The sequence below is a fragment of the Capricornis sumatraensis genome, chromosome 11, assembly GCF_032405125.1.
Source record: "Capricornis sumatraensis isolate serow.1 chromosome 11, serow.2, whole genome shotgun sequence".
NCBI lineage: Eukaryota > Metazoa > Chordata > Mammalia > Artiodactyla > Bovidae > Capricornis > Capricornis sumatraensis.
The window spans coordinates 10,992,495-11,016,263 of record NC_091079.1 but is presented as its reverse complement, the minus strand read 5'-3'; the positions used below and the strand labels follow the sequence as shown (position 1 = coordinate 11,016,263).

At 37.2% G+C, this 23,769-nt stretch overlaps 1 protein-coding gene across 1 annotated transcript in view; it reads left to right on the top strand.

Annotated features, from left to right (window-relative positions):
* The window catches only part of COL19A1 (collagen type XIX alpha 1 chain), a 431,222-nt gene that overhangs the window by 48,860 nt on the left and 358,593 nt on the right, over nt 1-23,769 (top strand). Inside the window, exons 4-8 of the mRNA XM_068984053.1 lie at nt 252-375; nt 1,890-2,165; nt 9,468-9,548; nt 15,692-15,835; nt 17,036-17,067. Of these exons, the coding sequence (XP_068840154.1) occupies nt 252-375; nt 1,890-2,165; nt 9,468-9,548; nt 15,692-15,835; nt 17,036-17,067 (657 nt within the window). The remainder of the gene's footprint in view (nt 1-251; nt 376-1,889; nt 2,166-9,467; nt 9,549-15,691; nt 15,836-17,035; nt 17,068-23,769) is intronic.

The following is a 23,769-nucleotide window of genomic DNA, read 5'->3' as shown; positions in this document are numbered from 1 at the left end:
CTTTTACATACCTCAAGCTTTAGCAACACTTTATCAGGAAATTTATAAAAAGAGACAGAACAGGATAAAAATTCCATAAGTAACTGCAGGTGTGACTGTTTCCATATTCATTAGGTAGATAACTGTAATGAGTTATAAATTCATTGAGAAAATACAGCTGAGATATTGAGTTGTAGAAACCTTCATACTGAGATATTCTGTCCTTGCCTCCTTCAGTTTCCACACAATGGTTCTTTGTTTTCCTCCCACAGTAAGATATTTCCCAAAGGCCTTCCTGAGGAGTTCGCCATAGCTGCCATGTTTCGGGTGCGAAGGAACGCAAAGAAGGAACGGTGGTTCCTGTGGCAGGTTTTAAACCAGCGTAACATGCCACAGGTAAGGGCGGAACCAGAGAAGTATGCTGATGAGTGTTCTCTCTTGAAACTGTGGAAATAAATTTGGGAGCAGACCTCATATCGGAGTATTCTTTTAGAGGAATCATCCACAGGAAATACAAGTATTCTTAGAGTTCGGGGTGGTGGGTGGTGTCTCACTGGGATACATAATTGGCTAGCCTGGTGGGAGAGACAAGATTAGAGTTTTGTTTTGTTTTGTTTTCTGGATTCCTGTTTTGTCTGAAGACACTCAAACTGACTGCCCTTTCTTTATAACTGCTTCATTGACACCACGTGCATCTCACTAACAACTTCATCTCCTATCATTTCTGATATCTCCTATTATATATTTAAAAGCTGTTAATTGTTTCATCTGACATCCCTAATGAATTAGGGCATGAGATATAAATATTGATTCCATCAATAGAAAATAATTGAACACATGCTAGATGCTAGTTAGTGACAAAATAAGAAATTGGCAAAGCATGATTCCTGTTCTCAGGGAGCCTAAGGTCTGGGGATGCCACACTGGAGCATGATCGCAGGGTAGCGGTGGCCGAGGACAGTTTGGAGTTGGGTGAGAACTGTGGGCGTGTGGAAGAGACAATGCCCCCAAGGGAGCCCCCATGGGCCATGAAGGGAGCAGGGATCTGGGAACACTTGTGAGAGAGGTTGGTCAGAAAGGAAGGGAGCAGGTACTCCAGGGAGTGAAGGTAAACATCACGGTTACTGATGGGCATCATCTATCTGTGTTTATTTCTGTACATATCCATCAGAATGTTTTTATTACCATATGTGAAATAGATTGCCACTCCAAGTTCGATGCATGATACACGGTGCTCAGGGCTGGTGCACTGGGATGACCCAGAGGGATGGGGTGGGGAGGGAGGAGGGAAGGGGGTTCAGGATGGGGAACGCATGTACACCCATGGCTGATTCATGTCAATGTATGGCAAAACCCACTACAATATTGTAAGTAGCATCCAAAATAAATTAATTAAAAAAATTTTTTAATGTTTTTCATTTTACTGATCTTTTATATCTGTTATTATAGTCACAATTTTATGATGGAAATATGACTTGAACAGGAAGAATATGCACTCTGAAAATGTATTTTCTCTGCACCATGCAAATCATTAAAGATTAAAGAGGTTGATCTCAGTTTCCATGCTAAGGGAAGTGATCATCTCTTATTCTTTTTAAATTAGTAACATTTAATTCTTGAATTACTTATACAGAGTTTTTTATACACACACACACACACACATATACTCCTGGATGTCCTCTTACAAAAGGAGCAGACTACACTCACCAAATACCACATATTTAAATCATTTTTGTAGCTGGATGTTTACTGTTCTTTTATGTTAAGAAATCTGATGGAAACAAATGTCATTTAGAACATTTTACTGAGTGCCCCAGTTCTACTAACATGAAACCTGAGTTTTTATTTGTATCTTTAATAATTTTTAAAACTGAATTTCAAACATTTAAAGATAATTTGCATTTTTGCAGGTTTCTGTAATAGTTGATGGTGGAAGGAAGGTGGTGGAATTGATGTTCCAAGCTGCCGAGGGAGATGTGTTGAACTACATTTTTAAAAATCAAGAACTCCGTTCTTTGTTTGATCGTCAGTGGCACAAACTTGGCTTTGGTATACAATCCCAGGCCATTTCACTTTATGTGGACTGTAACTTAGTTGCAAGTCGGCATACTGACAGAAAGGGTACCGTGGACTCCCGTGGAAGGACTGTTATTGCTGCCCGAGCTTCAGATGGCAAACCTGTGGATGTGAGTTGTGAACTAGTAACTTATAAATTTAAAGAAAATGTCTTATTAAAATCTTTTTGCCTTTAGTAGCTATATAAGATATTTCTTTCTCAACACTGCTTAATTTGCTATCAGATGTGTGAAGCATAGCTATGTATTTCCAGTCATATTTTCACATATATTATTTTCTATTTGTTTTCACTTATTCTTCTCTAGCCTGTGAATTTGAATGAACTAGGTAGTGCCTTAAAATAAAAAGTTATTGCAATTAAATGTTAGTAAAAATTAAAAATATTATACAAAACAAAGCTTGATCTGGGCTTCCCAGGTACTTCAGATGGTAAAGAATCTGCCTGCCATACGGGAGACCTGGACTCAATCCCTGAGTTGGGAAGATCCCCTGAAGAAGGGAATGGCAACCCTCTCCAGTATTCTTGCCTGGAGAATCCCATGGACAGAAGAGCCTGGTAGGCTACAGTCCATGGGGTCGCAAAGAGTCGAACATGACTGAGCGACTAACACATACATACACATAAGTTTGATCTAAGTTCATATGTTTTGAATAGAAAGACTGGAAAAAGATGAAGTTAAATGGTTCCAGATTATCTGAAGTTTATATTCAAGAACAATAGGCTATTTATTCATCCTCAGATTCATAAGTGTTTGTATTGCAGACTATTTTTCATTAATTTATAATGGTTTTTCAGAGTTCTGTTGGATAAAAGGGGAGGAGAGGTATATCTAAATTTGATGACTTCATGTGTTCTTATGGGTGGAATGATGGGAAAACCCATACAAATAATCTGAGCAGACCACCAACAGGAATTGTTAACACAAAGCACTTCACAGGTTTTATTTTAAAAGTATGATTCTGTGCAAGTACATGTTTGGCTAGCATATTATTTTTAAAAGTTTCTGTGGAAGGCATCAGAGATAGATGACAGATAGATATATAGACAGATATTACATATGTATATATCTCAAGTAAAATATTATTTTTAAACTGTCTTCTCTTAGAGACAATGAACGAACCAGTGAGAATGTCTTAACTAGGGTTCACTGATGATTATTAAAATAGGATAGAGCAGAGGCCAGTTCTGGAGATAAGACATTTTGGCATCAGAGAGAGTGAGCTTGCTTGAGGATCAGAAAGATGGGGTTTTAAATTGTAGCTCATCCTCTTAGCTTTTTTGACCTGGTAATTTATCTTGTTCCTATTATTTTTTCTAAGTCTCAGAATCCTTAGTTATAAAATAATATTGGTAGACTCACTAGTTATAATTTCATAGAGTATGTGCCATAAATTTCATAGAGTATGTGCAGTATGAGGAACTAAAAAGCCTCTTGATGAAAGTGAAAGAGGAGAGTGAAAAAGTTGGCTTAAAGCTCAACATTCAGAAAAAGAAGGTCATGGCATCTGGTCCCATCATTTCATGGGAAATAGATGGGAAACAGTGGAAACAGTGTCAGACTTTATTTTTTGGGCTCCAAAATCACTGCGGATGGTGACTGCAGCCATGGAATTAAAAGACGCTTACTCCTTGGAAGAAAAGTTATGACCAATCTAGATAGCATATTCAAAAGCAAAGACATTACTTTGCCAACTAAGGTCTGTCTAGTCAAGGCTATGGTTTTTCCTGTGGTCATGTATGGATGTGAGAGTTGGACTGTGAAGAAGGCTGAGCGCCGAAGAATTGATGCTTTTGAACTGTGTTGTTGGAGAAGACTCTTGAGAGTCCCTTGGACTGCAAGGAGATCTAACCAGTCTGTTCTGAAGGAGATCAGCCCTGGGATTTTTTTGGAAGGAATGATGCTAAAGCTGAAACTCCAGTACTTTGGCACCTCACATGAAGAGTTGACTCATTGGAAAAGACTCTGGTACTGGGAGGGATTTGGGGCAGGAGAAGAAGGGGATGACAGAGGATGAGATAGCTGGATGGCGTCACTGACTCGATGGACGTGAGTCTGAGTGAACTCTGGGAGCTGGTGAGGGACAGGGAGGCTTGGCATGCTGTGATTCATGGGGTCACAAAGAGTCGGACACGACTGAGTGACTGAACTGAACTGAACTGATCAGTTCTTTGTATATTTATTTATTTATTTAGGGCCTGATGTGACACTCAATGGGCTTTCCTGGTGGCTCACATGGTAAAGAATTCTCCTGCAAAGCAGGATACCTGGATTTGATCGCTGGGTTGGGAAGATCCCCTGGAGGAGGGCATGGCAACCCACTCCAGTATTCTTGCCTGGAGAATCCTATGGACAGAGGAGCTGGCGGGCTGTAGTGCATGGGATCACAGGGAGTCAGACACGAGTGAGCAACTAAGCACAGCACAGCACAACACATGCTGTTCAATCCTGGCATAAAAGACTCAACAACAACAACAACAACAAAGCCTACCACTCCTCTCTCAAAGGTCTTAAAGTAAGTCTGTATCAGTAAAGATGGAATAAGTCTATGTCAGTAAATGGTGGCTGCCAATAGTAATCACAGTATTAATTGACTGTTATGGTCAACACCAAAATCAGATTCATTATATTCTTTTCAGCCAAAGATGGAGAAGCTCTATACAGTCAGCAAAAACAAGCGCAGGAGCTGACTGTGGCTCAGATCATGAACTCCTTATTGCCAAATTCACACTCAAATTGAAGAAAGTAGGGAAAACCACTAGACCATTCAGGTATGACCTAAATCAAATCCCTTATGACTATACAGTGGAATTGAGAAATAGATTTAAGGGACTAGATCTGATAGAGTGGCTGATGAACTACGGACAGAGATTCATGACATTGTACAGGAGACAGGAATCAAGACCATCCTCAAGAAAAAGAAATGCAAAAAAGCAAAATGGCTGTCTAAGGAAGCCTTACAAATAGCTGTGAAAAGAAGGGAAGTGAAAAGCACAGGAAAAAAGGAAAGATATATCCATTTGAATACAGAGTTCCAAAGAATAGCAAGGAGAGATAAAAAAGCCTCCCTCAGCAATCAACGGAAAGAAATAGAGGAAAACAATAGAATGGGAAAGACTAGATATCTCTTCAAGAAAATTAGAGATACCAAGGGAACATTTCCTGTAAAGAAAGGCTCAATAAAGGACAGATATGGTATGGACCTAATAGAAGCAGAAGATATTAAGAAGAGGTGGCAAGAATACACAGAAGAACTGTAGAAAAAAGAGCTTCATGATCCAGTTAATCACGATGGTGTGATCACTCACACTCACCTAGAGCCAGACATCCTGGAATGTGGTCAAGTGAGCCTTAGGAAGTATCACTATGAACAAAGCTAATGGAGGTGATGAAATTCCAGTTGAGCTATTTCAAATCCTGAAAGATAATGCTGTGAAAGTGCTGCACTCAATGTGTCAGCAAGTTTGGAAAACTCAGCAGTGGCCACAGGATTGGAAGAGGTCAGTTTTCATTCCAATCCCAAAGAAAGGCAATGCCAAAGAATGCTCAAACTACCACACAATTGCACTCATCTCACACACTAGTAAAGTAATGCTCAAAATTTTCCAAGCCAGGCTTCAGCAATACATGAACCATCAACTTCCAGATGTTCAAGCTGGTTTTAGAAAAGGCAGAGGAACCAGAGATCAAATTGCCAACATCCGCTGGATCATGGAAAAAGCAAGAGAGTTCCAGAAAAACATCTATTTCTGCTTTATTGACTGTGCCAAAGACTTTGACTTGTGTATCACAATAAATGTGGAAAACTTTAAAAGAGATGGGATTACCATACCACCTGACCTGCCTCCTAAGAAATCTGTATGCAAGTCAGGAAGCAACAGTTAGAACTGGACATGGAACAACAGACTGGTTCCAAATAGGAAAAGGAGTATGTCAAGGCTGTATATTGTCACCCTGCTTATTTAACCTATATGCAGAGTAATCATGAGAAATGCTAGGCTGGAGGAAGCACAAGCTGGAATCAAGATTGCCGGGAGAAATATCAATAACTTCAGATATGCAGATGACACCACCCTTATGGTAGAAAGTGAAGAAGAACTAAAGAGCCTTTTGATGAAAGTGAAAGAGGAGAGTGAAAAAGTTGGCTTAAAACTCAACATTCAGAAAACGAAGATCATGGCATCCAGTCCCATCACTTCATGGAAAATAGATGGGGAAACAGTGGCTGTTTATATTTTTATATTTTAATTTTACATTTTATATAGTGGCTGCGTATATTTTTCTGGGCTCTAAAATCACTTTATATGGTGATTGAAGCCATGAAATTAAAGGACGCTTACTCCTTGGAAGCAAAGTTATGACCAACCTAGACAGCATATTCAAAAGCAGAGACATTACTTTGTCAACAAAGGTCCGCCTAGTCAAGGCTATGGTTTTTCCAGTAGTCATGTATGGATGTGAGGGTTGGACTATAAAGAAAGCTGAGCTCCAAAGAATTGATGCTTGTGAACTGTGGCGTTGGGAAAGACTCTTGAGAGGCTCTTTGACTGCAAGGAGTTCCAACCAGTCCATCCTAAAGGAGATCAGTCCTAGGTGTTCATTGGAAGGAGTGATCTTGAAGCTGAAACTCCAATACTTTTGCCACATGATGCGAAAAGCTGACTCAGTTGAAAAGACCCTGATGCTGGGAAAGATTGAGGACAAGAGGAGAAGGGGACGACAGAGGGTGAGATGGTTGGATGGCATCACCGACTCAATGGACATGGGTTTGGGTAAACTCTGGGAGTTGGTGATGCGCAGGGAGGCCTGGCATGCTGTGGGACATGGGTTTGCCACGAGGTGGACATTACTGAGCAACTGAACTGAATTGAACTGAATGACAACAGTCCTAGGCAGACCTTTCAGAAAGGTCTCTCCAAAGTCAGAGGAGGAAGTGGTCTCAGCAGCTAAACCTGAGACGTGACTTCCAGTGGTGGGAGCAGTGTAGATTGATAGGAAATGATCCTCAGGGAATTCTGAGGACAGTAGTAGGGAGTGATGGTTGCTCTTGCTGGAAACACTGCTGTTGAGTGGAATCTGATCTCCTGATGGCTAGTGAGGGCAAAGTGGGGAACTGTGGGAACCAAAGAGCTTTAGGATTAGGATATAAATGCCTAGCCTTTAAGGGAGAGGCTGCAATGAGAGAGAACAAGTTATCGCAAGAGTGGTTTCTGGCTCAGACCTCTGCTCTGGAGATTGAGTATTGTGTCCCGTGTTTCATTAACTTCTTACTTAAGGGAACAATCTGAGACTAAAGAATATCTCTGTGTGTCCTGATAAAAAGACACAGCGTGAACATTGTAGTTTTACAATGGTTTTATGGTTTAGTGTTCATAAACCATAAGTGAATCTTAGTGAATCTTAAGTGAATCTTAGTTCACTTAAGAATAATATTAAGCCATTATCACAATGATGGAGCTTTTAAAAGAGATATTCACTATTTAAGTTGGACAAGTAAAATAAATTTTATTTTTCAAAGATTGTTAATCCTACTAAAACTGTAAGTGAACTAATTTTTTTTATCGTCTCCATACAAACTCTGTGATTTATAAGATCTGTTGTAATGTGAAAATGTTTTGTTTATTCAGAATGTAGTTTATTGATTAAAAAAAACTTCTAGTGATTGCATTTTATTGCACATGTACTACCCATGTGCTTTTGTGTAGAGAAATAGGTGACATAACTGATTTAAAAAAAAAGTATGTTTTAGAATTCCTTGTGACCAAGTCAGTGTATTCTTATTCTAAAGCACTGTGTCAATGAAAGATTCTAAAGTAACTAATGAATTAAAAAAGCACAATTAAACTAGTCTGATTGTAGTTTCAGTGTCATAGGTACTTTATTAGGTTCTAATCCATGAAAAATTGGTCATCTATCTTCAGTTAAGTAAAATAACTCATGTGAAGGCTCTAGAACAGTGGATGATACATAATAGAATTTCAGTATTTATTGACTATTCAGGCAAAAGTGTTGATGATAAATTAGTTTTAGTTAAGGAAAATATTAATGGGAGTCTCCTCATTCTTCATTGTATATAATGGGTATATTATTGCCTGATGTTTCATTAGACTATGTAAGACAGTGTATTTAAACTTTATAAATAAAAGCTTACTTCAATAACCTTGGGAAAAGTTATAGAGAAGAAATCATTACGTTTCATTTTTCATTTCATCTCAGAATTTTGCACTGGCTGCAAATCTCAAGCTGCTCATGAAGCTGAAAGATGTCTGGCATTCTTAATGCTTTTTATGAGCTGAAATGATTCTGTTCATTTCAGTGTAGAGAATAGTTATGGCTTTTTTCCTCCTTTCTTGCTTTTTTGGTGCTGGGGTAGAGATTCAGAGCTAACCACAGATATTTGCTTTCTGCTATCATAGAATTAGCTGTTATGTTATTACAGTTGGGTCTCACTGTAGAAAATAATGATCTCAAAGAAATACATAATCTTCCTCTGTTACATTAGGATACAGAGAAAGAGGGGGAAGAGAGGAGAGAAAGAGAAAGATGGGGAGGAGGAAGAGAAGGCAAGGGGGGAAGAGGTTGTTGATGGCCTATATTATATGTCAAATCATCATATGATTAATTATTAATAAATTATTAAATTTGAAACCATAGACTAATTTAAAACAGTGCCTCTGCCCATCTATCATATTGAAATTTTGTCAATAGTCTGTACCATTTGCTTTCTCTGATGTGGTTATTTGACCTTGCCTTTACAGGAATGATTGCACTTTCCTGAAACTACTTTTAATTTCCAAGTGCCAACAAATGTGAATTTGCTGAGCAAAGAGAAGAATCAATTATTTTTGCAAAAAGATTATGAGTCTTGGTCAGGAGTATGCCATATAACATAAAACCCATAGGTATTAAACAGAATCCATGAAAAATAGATAAAACTAAATACCATTTTTTCCCTACACTGGGAAGTGAGCATCTGTTTTAGTCTCTCAAGTTGGAGGTCTGGAACTACAGATAAAGGCTTTTCCATCATGAGCTCATACCTATTATTTACTTTTTCTCCAGAATTTTTTTACTTTGAAATATTCCTCACTTTGTGAGCATACTTTATTGTAGTGCATTGTCTCTAATTAAATACTTCTCTTTTCATGGTTTGAAACAAGGAGCAAAGAGTTGCAATTGCTCTTATTAAGTGATTTTCTTTACATATAGATCTGTCTCAAAAACTGGGTCCATTACTGTTTCTCAAATGGTCCATAAAATCATGAATCCTAAATAAAATAAAACCCAAAATATCTTCCAGTGATTTATTTGTATTAACTTATTTTTTTCTTTCCAGTTAACATCATTCTCAAATGCCCGAATGTGATTTTCAAACAACATTAATGATATGTCTTATTACTAATTTTTTAATAGATTGAACTTCACCAACTTCAGATCTACTGTAACTGGAACTTCATAGCCCAAGAAACATGTTGTGAGATATCAGACATTAAGGTAAGTGCATTTTCTGGTGTGTGAAGACCATAGAAGGCCAGTAGCCTGGGCTGTAGAGTCATGGGTAGAGCAGCCCAGAATGTGTGCTGTTAAAACCAGTTAAGCAAATAGTTCCTAGCCAGAGACCCCTCTTGAGGCCTTCCCGTCATTTCTGGCCACCATTTTAATCCCAGTGTTTTATCGCAAACTTCAGGAATGATATGGCCTTACTTTGGACTCAACATGAGTAAAAGAGAATCCATCTATGCCTTTATTCCTAAACTATGTTCTGACATGTTCTGATGGAAGGATCATCGTTCTCCAGTTACAGGGGTTTTACATCTGTGATCATGTTATTCTTACTCACTTCTCTCTTCTAGCCTGCCACCCATTCTGGGGAGTTTTACTTTGTGAGAGATTTTTTTCCAGTGCATCATCCCCTGCTCCTGTTTCTGCCTTTACTTCGTGCCTAGACTGTTACACTCTCATGCCATCAGCCTTTCCCATCCCCAGTACAACCAGAATAAGTCTCCAAATCACTGCTTTGTAGATTCATTTACATTCTTCCACTGAACATCTGTTATTCGAAAGCATTGATCTTTTGGGCATTGTGCTAAGGAACAAGGCTAGCTAACATGAATAAGGCGCATTCCCTGCCCTCTACTCATCCCACTGTCCAAGGCTTTGGTCACTCCCTGTTCACAAGTTATACATTCAGTTTCTTAGCCTCTAATTCTTAACATCCTCCACCTAACTCTACAGCTATTGCTTTCTCGTACTAACCTTTCATTCAAAAAGTACTCAATTCAGTACTTGAGGTATCTCTTATTGCAATGGCCATGTGTGCACCTTATATCATTAGATATACTTGTATTTGTTTTTAGTTTATTCAACTACCTTTTAAATTCATTGACGGGATTATACTTTTGTATGCTTCTTTTATGATTCCTAGTGCTTTGCTTGTAAAACGGGTCAAAACATTGTTTCTTGACTGTGGTTTGAAAGGGATTAATTCTAACAAGTCTTTAACAGAAAGAAAATATAAAAAGTAAAAGCAGAACATGAAAATATTATTCTTTGTGTCAGATTTCCAAGAAGTTCCACACTTAAACCATTGAAAATAAAATTTTATTAATAATTTCATAATTAAAAATGTTTTAAACTTTTATCACTCACTTTGGGTAGTAGAATAATAATGTGATCAACTGACTCAAAGCATAACTGAATCTCTAAAAACTGTATATTTTGCTTATGTAACATGGTTTAATAAATTGTATCTCCAACCTAGTTCATGGCTCTCGTTTCAATGAAAGCCAGCCAAATATCTTTCTATAAATATCTGAAAAGATAATTTAGAATGCCAATATACAGACTTGAAATACCTAGACTTCCCGGAGTGACACATTTAAATCTTGAAGATGTGAATTCTCCAAAAGTTTTCTTTAATTAATTGCGATTCTTTTATGTGAGAGCTCTTAAAACTAATAATTTTCCTTGATTGAAAAGTAATGTAATGATTTTTTTATTATTGCTTCATTTTCTTTTTTAAAAAATTTTTAATTGAAGGATAATTGCTTTACAGAATTTTGTGGTTTTCTGTCATACACCAAGAAGAATCAGCCATAGGTATACCCATGTCCCCTCCCTCCTGGACCTCCCTACTATCTCCCTCACTATCCCACCCTTCAGCCTGTTGCAGAGCCCCACTTGAGTTCCCTGAGTCACACAGCCAATTCCCATTGGCTATTCATTTTATGTATTTGTAAATTTCTATGTTACTCTCTCTATACATCTCCCCTTCCCCTTCTCTCTTCCCACCATGTCCATAGGTCTGTTCTCTGCCTGTTTCTCCACTGATGCCCTGAAAATAAATTCATCAGTGCCATCTTTTCAGATTCCATATATACGTGTCAGTATCAGTTCAGTTCAGTCATTCAGTTGTGTCTGACTCTTTGCAACCCCATGAGCCGCAGCACGCCAGGCCTCCCTGTCCATCACCAACCCCCAAAGTCCACCCAAACCCATGTCCATTGAGTCGGTGATGCCATCCAGCCATCTCAACCTCTGTCATTCCCTTCTCCTCCTGCCCTCAATCTTTTCCCGCTTCAGGGTCTTTACAAATAAGTCAGCTCTTTGCATCAGATGGCCAAATTGTTGGGGTTTCAGCTTTAACATCACTCCTTCCAATGAACACCCAGGACAGATCTCCTTTAGGATGGACTGGCTGGATCTCCTTGCAGTCCAAGGGACTCTCAAGAGTCTTCTCCAACACCACAGTTCAAAAGCATCAGTATACAATATTTATATTTCTCTTTCTGACTTCTCTCTGTTTCGTTCACCTCATTAGAACAGACTCTAGTTTCGTCCACCTCATTAGAACAGATTCAAATGTGTTCCTTTTTATGGCTGAGTGGTATTCCATTGAATATATGTACCACAGCTTCTTTATCCATTCATTTGTCAATGGACATCTGGGTTGCTTCCATGTTCTAGCTATTGTAAATAGCGCTGCAGTGAATACTGGGGTATGTGTATCTTTTTCAGTTTTTATTTCCTCAGGGTATATGCCAAGGAATGGGATTGCTGGGTCATATGGTGGTTTTATTCCTAGTTTTGTAAGGAGTCTCTGTACCATCTTTCATAGTGGCTGTATCAGTTTACATTCCCACCAGCAATGCAAGAGTGTTCCCTTTTCTCCACACCCTCTCCAGCATTTATTGTTTGTAGACTTTTTGATGATGGCCATTCTGACTGGTGTGAGGTCTCATTGTAGTTTTGATTTGCTTTTATCTGATAATGAGTGATGTTGAACATCTTTTCATGTGCTTGTTAGCCATGTGTATGTCTTCTTTGGAGAAATGTCTCTTTTGGTCCTTTTTCCACTTTTTGATTGGATTGTTTGCTTTTCTGGTATTGAGTTTATGAGCTGCATGTATATTTTGGAAATTAATTCTTTATCAGTTGTTTCATTTGCTATTATTTCCTCCCATTCTGCAGATTGTCTTTTCACCTTGTATGTAGTTTCCTTTGCTGTGCAAAAGCTTTGAAGTTTAATTAGGTCCCACTTGTTTCCATTTTCATTACTCTAGGAGGTGGGTCATAGAAGATCTTGATTTGATTTATGTCATCAAGTGTTCTGCCTATGTTATCCTCTATAAGTTTAATAGTTTCTGGTCTTACATTTAGGTCTTTTAATCCACTTTGAGTTTATCTTTGTATATGGTGTTAAGTGGTGATCTAATTTCATTCTTTTGCATGTAGCTGTCCAGTTTTCCCAGCACCATTTATTAAAGAGGCTGTCTTTGCCCCATTGTATGTTCCTGCCTCCTTTGTCAAAAATAAGGTATCCATAGATGCATGGGTTTATCTCTGGGTTGTCTATCTTGTTTCATTGGTCTATATTTCTTTCTGTTTTTGTGCCAGTACCATACTCTTTTGATGGCTGTAGCTTTGTAGTATAACCTGAAGTCAGGAAGGTTGATTCCTCCAGCTCCATTCTTATTTCTAAAGACTGCTTTGGCTATTTGGGGTCTTTTGTGTTTCCACATGAATTGTGATTTTTTTTTTGTTCTAGTTCTATGAAAAATACCAATGGTAATTTGATAGGTATTGCATTGAATCTGTAGATTGCATTTGGTAGTATAGTCATTTTCACAATATTGAGTCTTCCTACCCAGGAACATGGAATATCTCTCCATCTGTTTATGTTGTCTTTGATTTCTTTCATCAGTGTCTTATAGTTTTCTGTATACAAGTCTTTTGTCTCCTTAGGTAGGTTTATTTCTAGATATTTTATTCTTTCAGTTGCAATGGTGAATGGCATTGATTCCTTAATTTCTCTTTCTGATTTTTCATGTAATGATGTTTTGATGTACCTAAATATGATATTCTTTACCAGCAATCACTCCATCTTGAATTATAAGAAAATTGTTTAAGGAAATAGGCAATGCATTCAGTGGTATGATTTGATAATTAAAAGCAGTGACATGATCCCACACATGAAAAAATCATGATTTAAACAGATTTAGTTTTAAAGAGTAGAAAATAAGGTATGAATTCATCTCCAAGCTTGGAAAAAATAATACAAGACTTCTTCTTTTGCTGCTCACAAGTATTTATGGGCAACATTACCATTCAGTTCAGTTCAGTTGCTCAGTCATGTCCAACTCTTTGCGACCCCATGAATCACAGCACACCAGGCCTCCCTGTCCATCACCCACTCCCGGAGTTCACTCAGACTCACATCCATTATATTCATGTTAAACAGGAAATAGAACATGCTACATTTACATTTAATGGAAATGTATGTTTTGGAAAGCTAATTCAGTACATCTGCTATAATTCTGGCATCAACTATATATTTTTTTAATATTTGAACTTAGGAAGTTTTAATGTACTTGCTTAAAAATCTAATTTTGTCCTGTAATTTTAACTCAGACATCTTTTCTGTTATTAATATTTTATAGCATATTTCAAAAGTGAAATTATTCAGGATAATCTATAAATATATTTCCTTGCTGCTATTAATTAGATTTTCTTTTTCTAAAGCAGTCAAGTTTCATGACTACAGACCTAGAGAGAGAGAATGAAGAATAAATAAGGAGAGAAAGAGAAAATCAGCAACATTTGTTGAAAATAAATGAGAGAGATTATTAAAATGTTGAAGGCTAATTAACTGAAATGAAAACCAGAGGTTTTATGAAGAAAGGGGACCTTACTTTTGTGTCTTATGTTCCATGTAGGCATTTTTTGAAATGTGTGGGCAGCTTTATAGTGAAGCCTGAGACATGTTTTTAAAGTCATTTAAATCCCCAATGTAAAGCAGTGAATCAGTTATCCAGAGCAAAACTGTGAGCTTTGACTGCATCTCGATTACCTTAACTGAACCCATGGGACACAGGGCAGGACTTGGCTGGAAAACTGTATCAAATCATATGAGATAAATGGACTGTTTTAGTGATAATCTTGTGTATCTAATTCTAATATAATTTTTAGATTATAGACTTGGAAATTTAATGTCAACCACTAAATAGCTAATCATTAAATCTGAAGACAGTAAATTTGATAGAACTAGCGATAAAGACAGGAAACTAATTATAGTTTTTCTGGGAGCTATTTTCTTATAGTGTTTACTGTGCTCAAAAGCATTAGAATGCTACCCATTTTTCAAATATTTTTTTGTTTGAAAAGCAATATATGTTTACTATATAAAATTTGGAAAATATAGCCACATTCACAGAAGAAAGTAAATATCAACTGTGATCTCACAGCAATAAATAACCACAGACAATATTTTAACTTTGTATCCTGACAATACTTTCCCAGGCATATATAACTCATAGTATATAAAGTAATGTGTGAAGCCTTCCTCCTAAACTGTGAATTCAGAGGTATGAAATTGTAAATTCATGAAATTGCAGATTCAGAATTACAACCTTGAATGCAGATTTGGACTCTTGTAAATGATGTTGAGGGGAAAGGAAACACTTATCTTCTTAAGATGCTCCATCTGGGTTTATTTTTTGATAGGAAAAAAGTTCATTGCTTTGAAACAAAATTTTACTTCATGTGGCCCCACATGTTATGAACCAAGTGGAGAAGTGATGAAAGTCATCACTTTGTTACAGGGAAGATTTTAATAACTTTATAGAACAATGGAATGGAATAAGATATACATATTTTGAGTAAATATATACCACCTTAGAGCATAAAAGAGTTTATTTTTTACTTTTACATGTCTTTATCATCATCTTGTTGAAGTAAATGTTTTAAAAGTTCAAATTACATTCTTTTTTCCTAAATTTGTTTCCAGAACACATATATCAGTGTTCTTTGTGTAAAGCATTTTACTGTAACAATTCAGTTCTTATAAATGTTTGATGTTGCTGTACTTGTCATAAATTCACATATAATAGCTTTAGAATTTCTCACCAAACCTGGCATTTTAATACAGTTCTAGTGTGTTGTCGTTTTAATAGATACTAGGAGGCTAGTGAAAGGGCAAAGTCATTATGGACTTTCACACACTGGTGTGAGCTTTTGGTTGTAAGAAGGAAGTTCTTGCAGGTAAACCCAACCACGCCTAGTTTGGTGGGAGTCAGTGCTGGGAATGTCATGGTGTTTGGAATTGACTCTGTATCCTAAAGCCTCTTTCTGAATTTCAGTGCCCAGAGCAGCCTGGCTTTGGAGGTACTGAAGCATCACCAGCATCTGCTCATGCCAGCAGAATGTCTGCATTTTTGCCAGCAAAACAGGAACTCACAGACCAGTGCCAGTGCATGCCACACAAGGTATGCTCGTCTTCACCTGTGCCCACAGGAAAGCCACTCCACACTGTGAGCCAGACCTATGTGTGGCCCTGGTGCACAGAACGCAGCTTGCCCTCTATTGCGAGTTGAATCAGGCTCCTGGGCCCCTCAGTCCCTGGGTGAGTTAAAGAGAAAGGCTTGGGTTTAGGACTCCCTGGATTTCAATCTGGATCGTTCCGAGGCCATCTGACCTTCTTTCCTGGGTGGGAAGTAGAATGAAAAGAAAATAAAGGGAGGAACCACCTGTATGACAAGTTATGTATGAGGATGAAACACACGCCAGGAATAGGCTTCAGTCATGGAAATTCTGGAGAAGAAAATGGCAACCACTCCAGTACTCTTGCCTGGAAAATCCTATAGATGGAGGAGCCTGGTAGGCTACAGTCCATGGGGTCGCAAAGAGTCAGACACAACTGAGCACTTCACTTTCACTTATGGCAATTCACAAGTTGAGGGAAACACAGAGCCTGCCCTTCAACACATACCCAAAGGTATTCCACATGCTGTGTTTCTGTCTTGTGGATACTGTATCTGTCCACTACTCCAAATACCCACCCAGATTTCCCCTCTGCTGTGAGTTGTATGGGGAATGCAGAAGGGCTGTTGTTGCCCAAAGAATTTGTTTTGCTTGCCCTTCCCTGGCCAGGAAGCCTGAGTCCATTGAGGGACACGAATGTCTTTTGTGGATGTTTATGGCATTGTGACAATTGTCCTTGAAGTAGGCTGAGTGACCTCTGGACAGCTTCCCTCTATACCAGTACCCAAGAGTAGGAAAACTTGCCCTAGCTCCTCGAGGTCTGAGGTGCTGTGACTTCTTGCATGCTCAGGCTCAGGGCTTCCTGTCCTGGCTGAAGGAGTGGGGAGGAGGTAAGTTAGAAATTTAGAGGAACCTTACATTTCCTCTAGCAACCAGTACTACAGTGTGAGCTCAATGAGAAAGGCTATATGAGGTACAGGGGGCATGGAGGAGAGCGCGTATCCCAGCCCATGACAGGTCTCCAGGAGATGATGCTGGCAGGTGTTTGGAAGAGGTGGGTAGTGAGCCTTTGATGAGGGCAGAAGAGACTCCCTGCAGAGGGGTCTGCATCAACTCCCAGGAGAGCACAGCTTTGTCTTACTATTGTCAGCTGATTTATAAACTATATGTATTTACTTCAATGTGACAGAATATGTGTTAACACAAAATTCATTTCTGCTCAGGGAGAAGCAGGCTCACCTGGACAGAAAGGAGAGCAGGTAAGACCCCACTGAATGCTGTCAGGATGAAAGAGGATGTGCTCAAAGGTGACTTCAAAATTGTTTCCATCTGATTTTTTCTGCATCCCACACAAATGTGCATTTCTGTAAAAATATATTGAATACATTTAAGTGCTGATTATTGAAATATGGAAGACTGTATCAGCATGTAAATCTGTTTTTGCATTCCTAATTAGGCTGGTCTATTCTCCTGCTATGCAGGAGATCTGGGTTCTATCTCTGGGTTGGGAAAATCCCCTAGAGAAGAAAATGGCAACCCACTCCAGTACCCTTGCCTGGAAAATCCCATGCATGGAGGAGCAAAGAGTTGGAGCGATTTCACTTTCAAAATGTACCTGCAAACCACAAGCAAAATTGGGAAGCAAGAAAGTCTGTTTCTTAGCTTGGGTTTACCCTTGTTTAGCATTTTCTTCTTCAAATACTTGACAAACTCCTGTTTGCTGACAGGAGATTTTTCATCACTTTATTCAAACAGCTTACCTTTGTTGAACACCTTCTCTGCATGAGGCCTAGTACTAGATGTTATAGGGAATGGAAAGAATAGGATACGTTCCCTGTTCACAAGGAGTTTTACATCTGCAAGGAGACAGAAGACCTTACAAGGCCACAAGTAGTAGGTCCTGTAGAGGAATACAGGGACTCTAAGAGAACAGTCTGTGGACTGGAGAGAGAGTGTGCTGGAGGAGATGGTAACAGCCAGATGGGTATGGATCTGATTCTAGCCAGGATTCATGCTTAGAGACTTACCTTCCCTTTTCCCCATCCTTCTCAGAATGCAGCTATCTTCTTCCCCACTCTCTAAGTCATGTCTTTTTTAGCTAACTACTAGATAGATTAATTCCTGCTAAGGTTAGGAATTGATTATGTTCTTACTGTTTTCCAAGGTAAAGCAGACTTAAGTCCTTTTCATGTCTTAACTTGGAAGTCCATGGTTTTAAATTATTTACATAATCTACATGGACTTCTTATTTTAAAAGATGAGACTGAAGTTGGCTAAATGACTGATCCATCAAAGTTGCACAGGAAGCTTCAACCAAACCATTCTCACTAGCACTTGTTATATCTTGTCTTTTTGATAATAACCTTTCTAGCAGTTGTGAGATATTATCTCATTGTGGTTTTGATTTGCACTTTCCTGATGATTAGTGATGTTGGCCTTCTGTATATCTTCTTTGGAAAAATATCTATACAGATTTTCTGCCCACTGTTGATAGGATTGTGTGCTTTTTTTCCTGTTGAGTTGTATGGCCTCTTTATGCATTTTGGATATAAAATTATATATGCCTTACTAGATATCTGATTTGTAAATAGTATTTCCATTCAGATTTCATGTATAAGCAATATCATTGTCTTTCACCCTCTGGCTTATTTCACTTAGTGTGGACCTAATCTCTTGGTCCATCCCTGTTGCTACAAATGTCATTATTGCATTCTTTTTTTACAACTGAGTAATATTCCATTGTGTATACATACCACATCTTCTTTTTTTTAACTTATTTTATTTTGGAGTATAACTGATTAGCAAAGTTGTTGTAGTTTCAAGTGGACAGCAGAGGGATTCAGCCATGCATATACATTTGTCCATTCTCCTCAAAACTTTCCATCTACCCAGGCTGCTACATAACATTGAGCAGATTTCGCTGTGCTATACAGCAAGACCTTCTCCTTTATCCATTCTTCTGCCAATGGACAGATTAAGTTGCTTCCATGTCTTAGCAGTTGCAAGTAGCCAACACTATATATTGAAGAGACTGTCCTTTCCTCAGTGTATATTCTTGACTCCTTTGTCATAAATTAATTAGCCATACATGTGTGGGTTTATTTTGGGGTTTGCAATTCTGTTCCATGGACCTCCCTGATGCCTCAGTGGTGAAGAATCTGCCTGCTAATGCAGGAGGTGCAGGTGTGATCCCTGGGTTTGACAGATCCCTTGGAGAAGGAAATGATAGGCACTCCAATATTCTTGCTTGGGAAATCCCATGGACAGAGGAATCTGGTAGGCTGTAGTCCACGTGTTCACAAAAGTGGTAGACGTGACTTAGCAACTAAACAATAGCAACATTCTGTTCCATTGACCTATATGTCTATTTTGTGTGAATACCATACTGTTTTAATTACTATAGCTTTATAATATGGTTTGAAAACAAGATCCATCTAAATACTACCTATAGTTCACTCACTTTAGATATAAATACACACACAAACTGAAAGTGAAGGGATGGAAAAAGGTATTCCATACAAATAGAAATCAAAAGAAAGCTGAGTTAGCTATACTAATCAGCCAAAACAGTCCTTAAAGAATGTCAAAAGAGACAAAGATGGCTTTTATATAATGATAAAGTGATCAGCCCAACAAGAGGATGTAACATTTGTAAATATTTATGCACCTAATATATATAAAGCTAAACATATTAAGAAAATATTAACATATGTAAAGGGAGGAGTAATAGTAGAGAATTTTAATGCCCCACTACATCAATGGATAGCTCATGCAGACAGAAAATCAATAAGAAAATATTAGCCTTAAATGACAGATGAGCCAGATAAATTTAAGATATATATATAGAATATTCCCTCTTAAAGCAATAGAATATATTCTTCTCAAGTGTAAATGGAACATTTTCTAGAATAGATTGTATTTTAGGCCATGAAACAAGTCTTAATGAATTAAAAGGATTGAAATTATATCAAGCATATTTTTCTGACCACAGTGGTATGAAACTTGAAATTAATTACACAAAGAAAACTGGAAAATTCATAGATGTTGAGATTAAACAGCATGCTACTGAGTAATCAATGAATGAAAGAAAAAATAAAAAAAGAAATTAAAAAGTACCTTGAGACGAATAAAACTGGAAATATAACATACCAAAACTTGTGGGATGCCACAAAAGCAGTTCCAGGAAGGGAGGTGATAGGTGCTTGCCTCAAGAAACAAGAAAAGGCTTAAATAAATAACCTGACTTTCTACCTTAACAAGCTAGAAAAAGAAAAATGAATGAAGTTGAAGTTAGTAGAAGGAAGCAAATAAAAATTAGAACAGGAATAAATGAAATAGAGATTAAAAATACAATCGAGAAAATCAGTGAAGCTAAGAGCTGATTTTCTGAAGAGATAAAAAAAATTGACCTGCCTATATAGTTAGCTAGATTCACAAAGGAAAAAGAGAGGACTCAAATAAAATAAAAAATGAAAGAGGTCATGTCACAACTGATATCACAGAAATACAAATGATAATTATTAGCAGGTTTATTAAATGTCAAGCCTATAAAATATACAAAACTGTATGAGTTATAATGTATTAAATAATTTTCCATTTATGATACATTAAAAAAATACTAACATTTGTTTTAACTTCCAGACTACCCAAAAGTCATAATGACAAGAGATTTTTGTGGCAAGGCAAAAACAGATGGGATAAAACATATTGATAATCTGGAGAACAAGGCAAATAAGTAAACAATATACTTACTTTATTGTTTCAGTATGTGCACCAGCCTTTAATTAAGCCAGCATAGCCCTTGCTGTGCAAATATGAACTCAGATGACCATAGCATGAATGTTATCAGCTTTCTTTGCACTTGTAATAAACATAGGTATATTGTTTTCTTTTGAGGATTTGATTATGAGTAAATTTCTGTTCTTGTGCTTTCTGATTCTGCAGCTTTAATGTGCAGTAAATAAAGATGGCTTTCCATCTGTGTTTGAGTCTTGTGTATAATTTTCATTATTAGAGTAGATGCTCAAATCAGTGCCTGCATAGTTTGAAGAGCAGAAGTCATTTTTGCTCTTAGGCATATTGAATTGTCAATTTTGTGAAATGATCAGAAGTAGAGTGTTACTGAGGCAACCAGATGGTATTCTCAAAGTTTTCCTTTTGGTCTGTTAAGACCAAGAAAGGATATTGAGGTTGGTGGGGCAGTGTATTAGCAGGAGTACTACTTTGGAGCCTGAATCATTTGGGATTCAATCCTGTCTATCTCTTACTTGCTTTGAAACTGATGCTTTATAATGCTGAGTCAGCAGATTATTATGAAGAAGAAATAGTTAGTGCTAGGAACTGGCACAGAGTAGATACTTAATATATGCATGTTTTCTCTGCTTTCCTATCTACAGAAAGAGAGGTGAGATAATCCTTTTACATTGTTTAGTTTCTTTTGTGGCTTGATCAAAAGCAAACAAATCTCTGTGAAAGAGTCCCTTAGAATTTTCAATTGATTAAATGTTTTAGGTTATAAAAATATTGAGCTTTTATTATATGGTTACTTATAATAAATATTAATAATTTAATGAAAGTTATTTCTTCAAAGATCAATGATTTAAGTCATTCATTCAAATCTGTGTTTGTTTTGTTCCCAATATTATTTGACAAGACTTTTCTTAAATATAGTGTGCTAGTTTTTCAAGAGATTCCTTACATTGTTATGCTTAGATGATGCTGGTTAGGAACATCCAGAGGTAACTGTAATTTAATTTTTTTCATTAACTGTAAGGTATATGTTACTAGTCTTTTGGTGCACTTTACTTTTGGCCTAAGGAGATAAAATGAAACAGGTTTTGAGAACACAGTTTCCAAATCTGTTTTCAACTTATGTACTACTCATTACAATGTTCCTAAAGGTGTTAAGTTTTGAGAATCCTTACTGTAATCTGTGTCTGCTTCATAAAGAGCAAATTTTACTTTTATTTATGCCAGCTTACTATGAGTTAGACTGTTGTGAATAGTCCTGTAAGTAAATCTTGTTTCACGTGGATCAAAACCCACCCGTGGCTTCCTGTTGCCCTCAAGGTAGTACTGAAGCTCTTTCCATGGGCCACAGTGTTCCCCACAATGAGTCGAGCCCATCCTACCCCACTAACTGTCTCTCCTGCACTCCCCCCCATTCACGTCTGTTCCAGGGTCAATATACCAGGCTACCTATACCTGGAATTTTCTTCTAGATTTTCACTTGGCTTTTTCCATCACATCATTTAGGTTCTGTCTCATAAATCACTTTAAAATACAAACGTCTTTCTGACATTGCTATGTAAAAAGCATCCTTTCATTCTACCTCTATGTTCTTTATTTTCTTAGCACTTTTATTGTTACTTGCCATGTTATTATTATGCCTCTGTTTATTTCCCCACTAGAATATGAGTTCTGCAAGCACCATACATAGAACATCACATAATAGGAGCTAAAAATATGTTGAATGAATGAATGAACGTTATACCACAAAGAAAGTCTAAGTCATCAACTCAGATGTTTCTAGAACCTGTGACTTCTGTGCCCAGTTGCCCAGGGGCCCTTGACAGGCAAGGTGAAGAGTCAGGTTGTAGAGAAAGATCGAGGTATGCTAAATCATAAAGAACTGTTATATCATTCACTAATGTTCTATTACAGTTTTTCCTTTAAAAAGCAAAAGCTTTAGAAAAGACTTTTACATAGCCTTAGCTTGATATTGCCAACTACTTAGTGAAGAATCAGAAATATTTGGAAAAATGCCCCCAATTTTGGCTTGACTTAATGTTTATCTGTGCTGCCTATTTTCTCCTCCACACTGTGAAGCTTCATTAGTTTGAGTAACGGCTGCTTTTCTCTTCATAAAACTGATGACCCGCTCTCATGGAGAAAGGTAATTTGAGATTCAACCACTGCTCATAAGACACGTAGCTGTGGTGAGCGTTCTGTGTCAGGTCACCTAATCAAAGCATTCTAACCATGCCCTCTCTCCAAGACTAAACTCTGGATGACATTACATGAAATAATAATTAATGGTTTTCTTTCATTTAGACTCAATTATTGTAATTTTGTGAAATCTTTTAATTCCCTTTTCTTAGCAAGTATAGTTAGCAACCTAATTACTTAGCAACCACTTTACTTTCTCAGTTTTTTAAGACCCTTGTTAATACCTTCACCCACTTCAGAGTTGAAATTCCCTCAGTTTTAGAAAAGAGCAGCTCAATTTCAATGTTCTTGAGCCTAAGGGGAAGTATGATCTAAGGTCTATTTGGGGAATAATTTTCCAGTTTATTTTTATATTATTATCTTCCATATCAAGTTCATTTCCCTCAAAGTATAGTCTTTATGAAATAATTGCTTTGCTGGTATAGTTTGAGAGAAAATCAAAATAATTTAAGCTGAAATAAGTTAACTTACTTGACTCTATAATGAAAAACTTTAGTATTGATTTTTTCTACTACCCCTACCCTCTAATCTCAGTCTATGAAAGTTTCCACTCTGAGTGCTCTAGTCTGTTAACCCAGAGATTACTAGTGAATTTCCCTTTATTTCTGATCCAGCATTACTTATATGCCCCTTCCAAAGACACACCACACCAATAATAAGTAATTGAATCAAAATATGTTCATAATATTTAAAAAAGGAATATTTTCCCCTTAGTAATAACCTCAGAGAAGTAGGATTTAATATTTATGGTTTTGACTTTTTGTCTATGTCATTATGGAAGTAAAGAATATTTTTTCCTCCTTTCTAATCCAATATTGAACGTATGAGATTAACTGACAAGTTCTTTTTTGGTTTTGCAATTTAACTGCATCTGATATAATCTCATCTAATCTGTAGGAACTTGAAGGTGACATTTATTTGTGTACCTTAAATAAACATGTAACATCAGTGTAATAATGATATTATATACTCATAAAATTCTGAGGTATTTATTAATCTTTACTAAGCA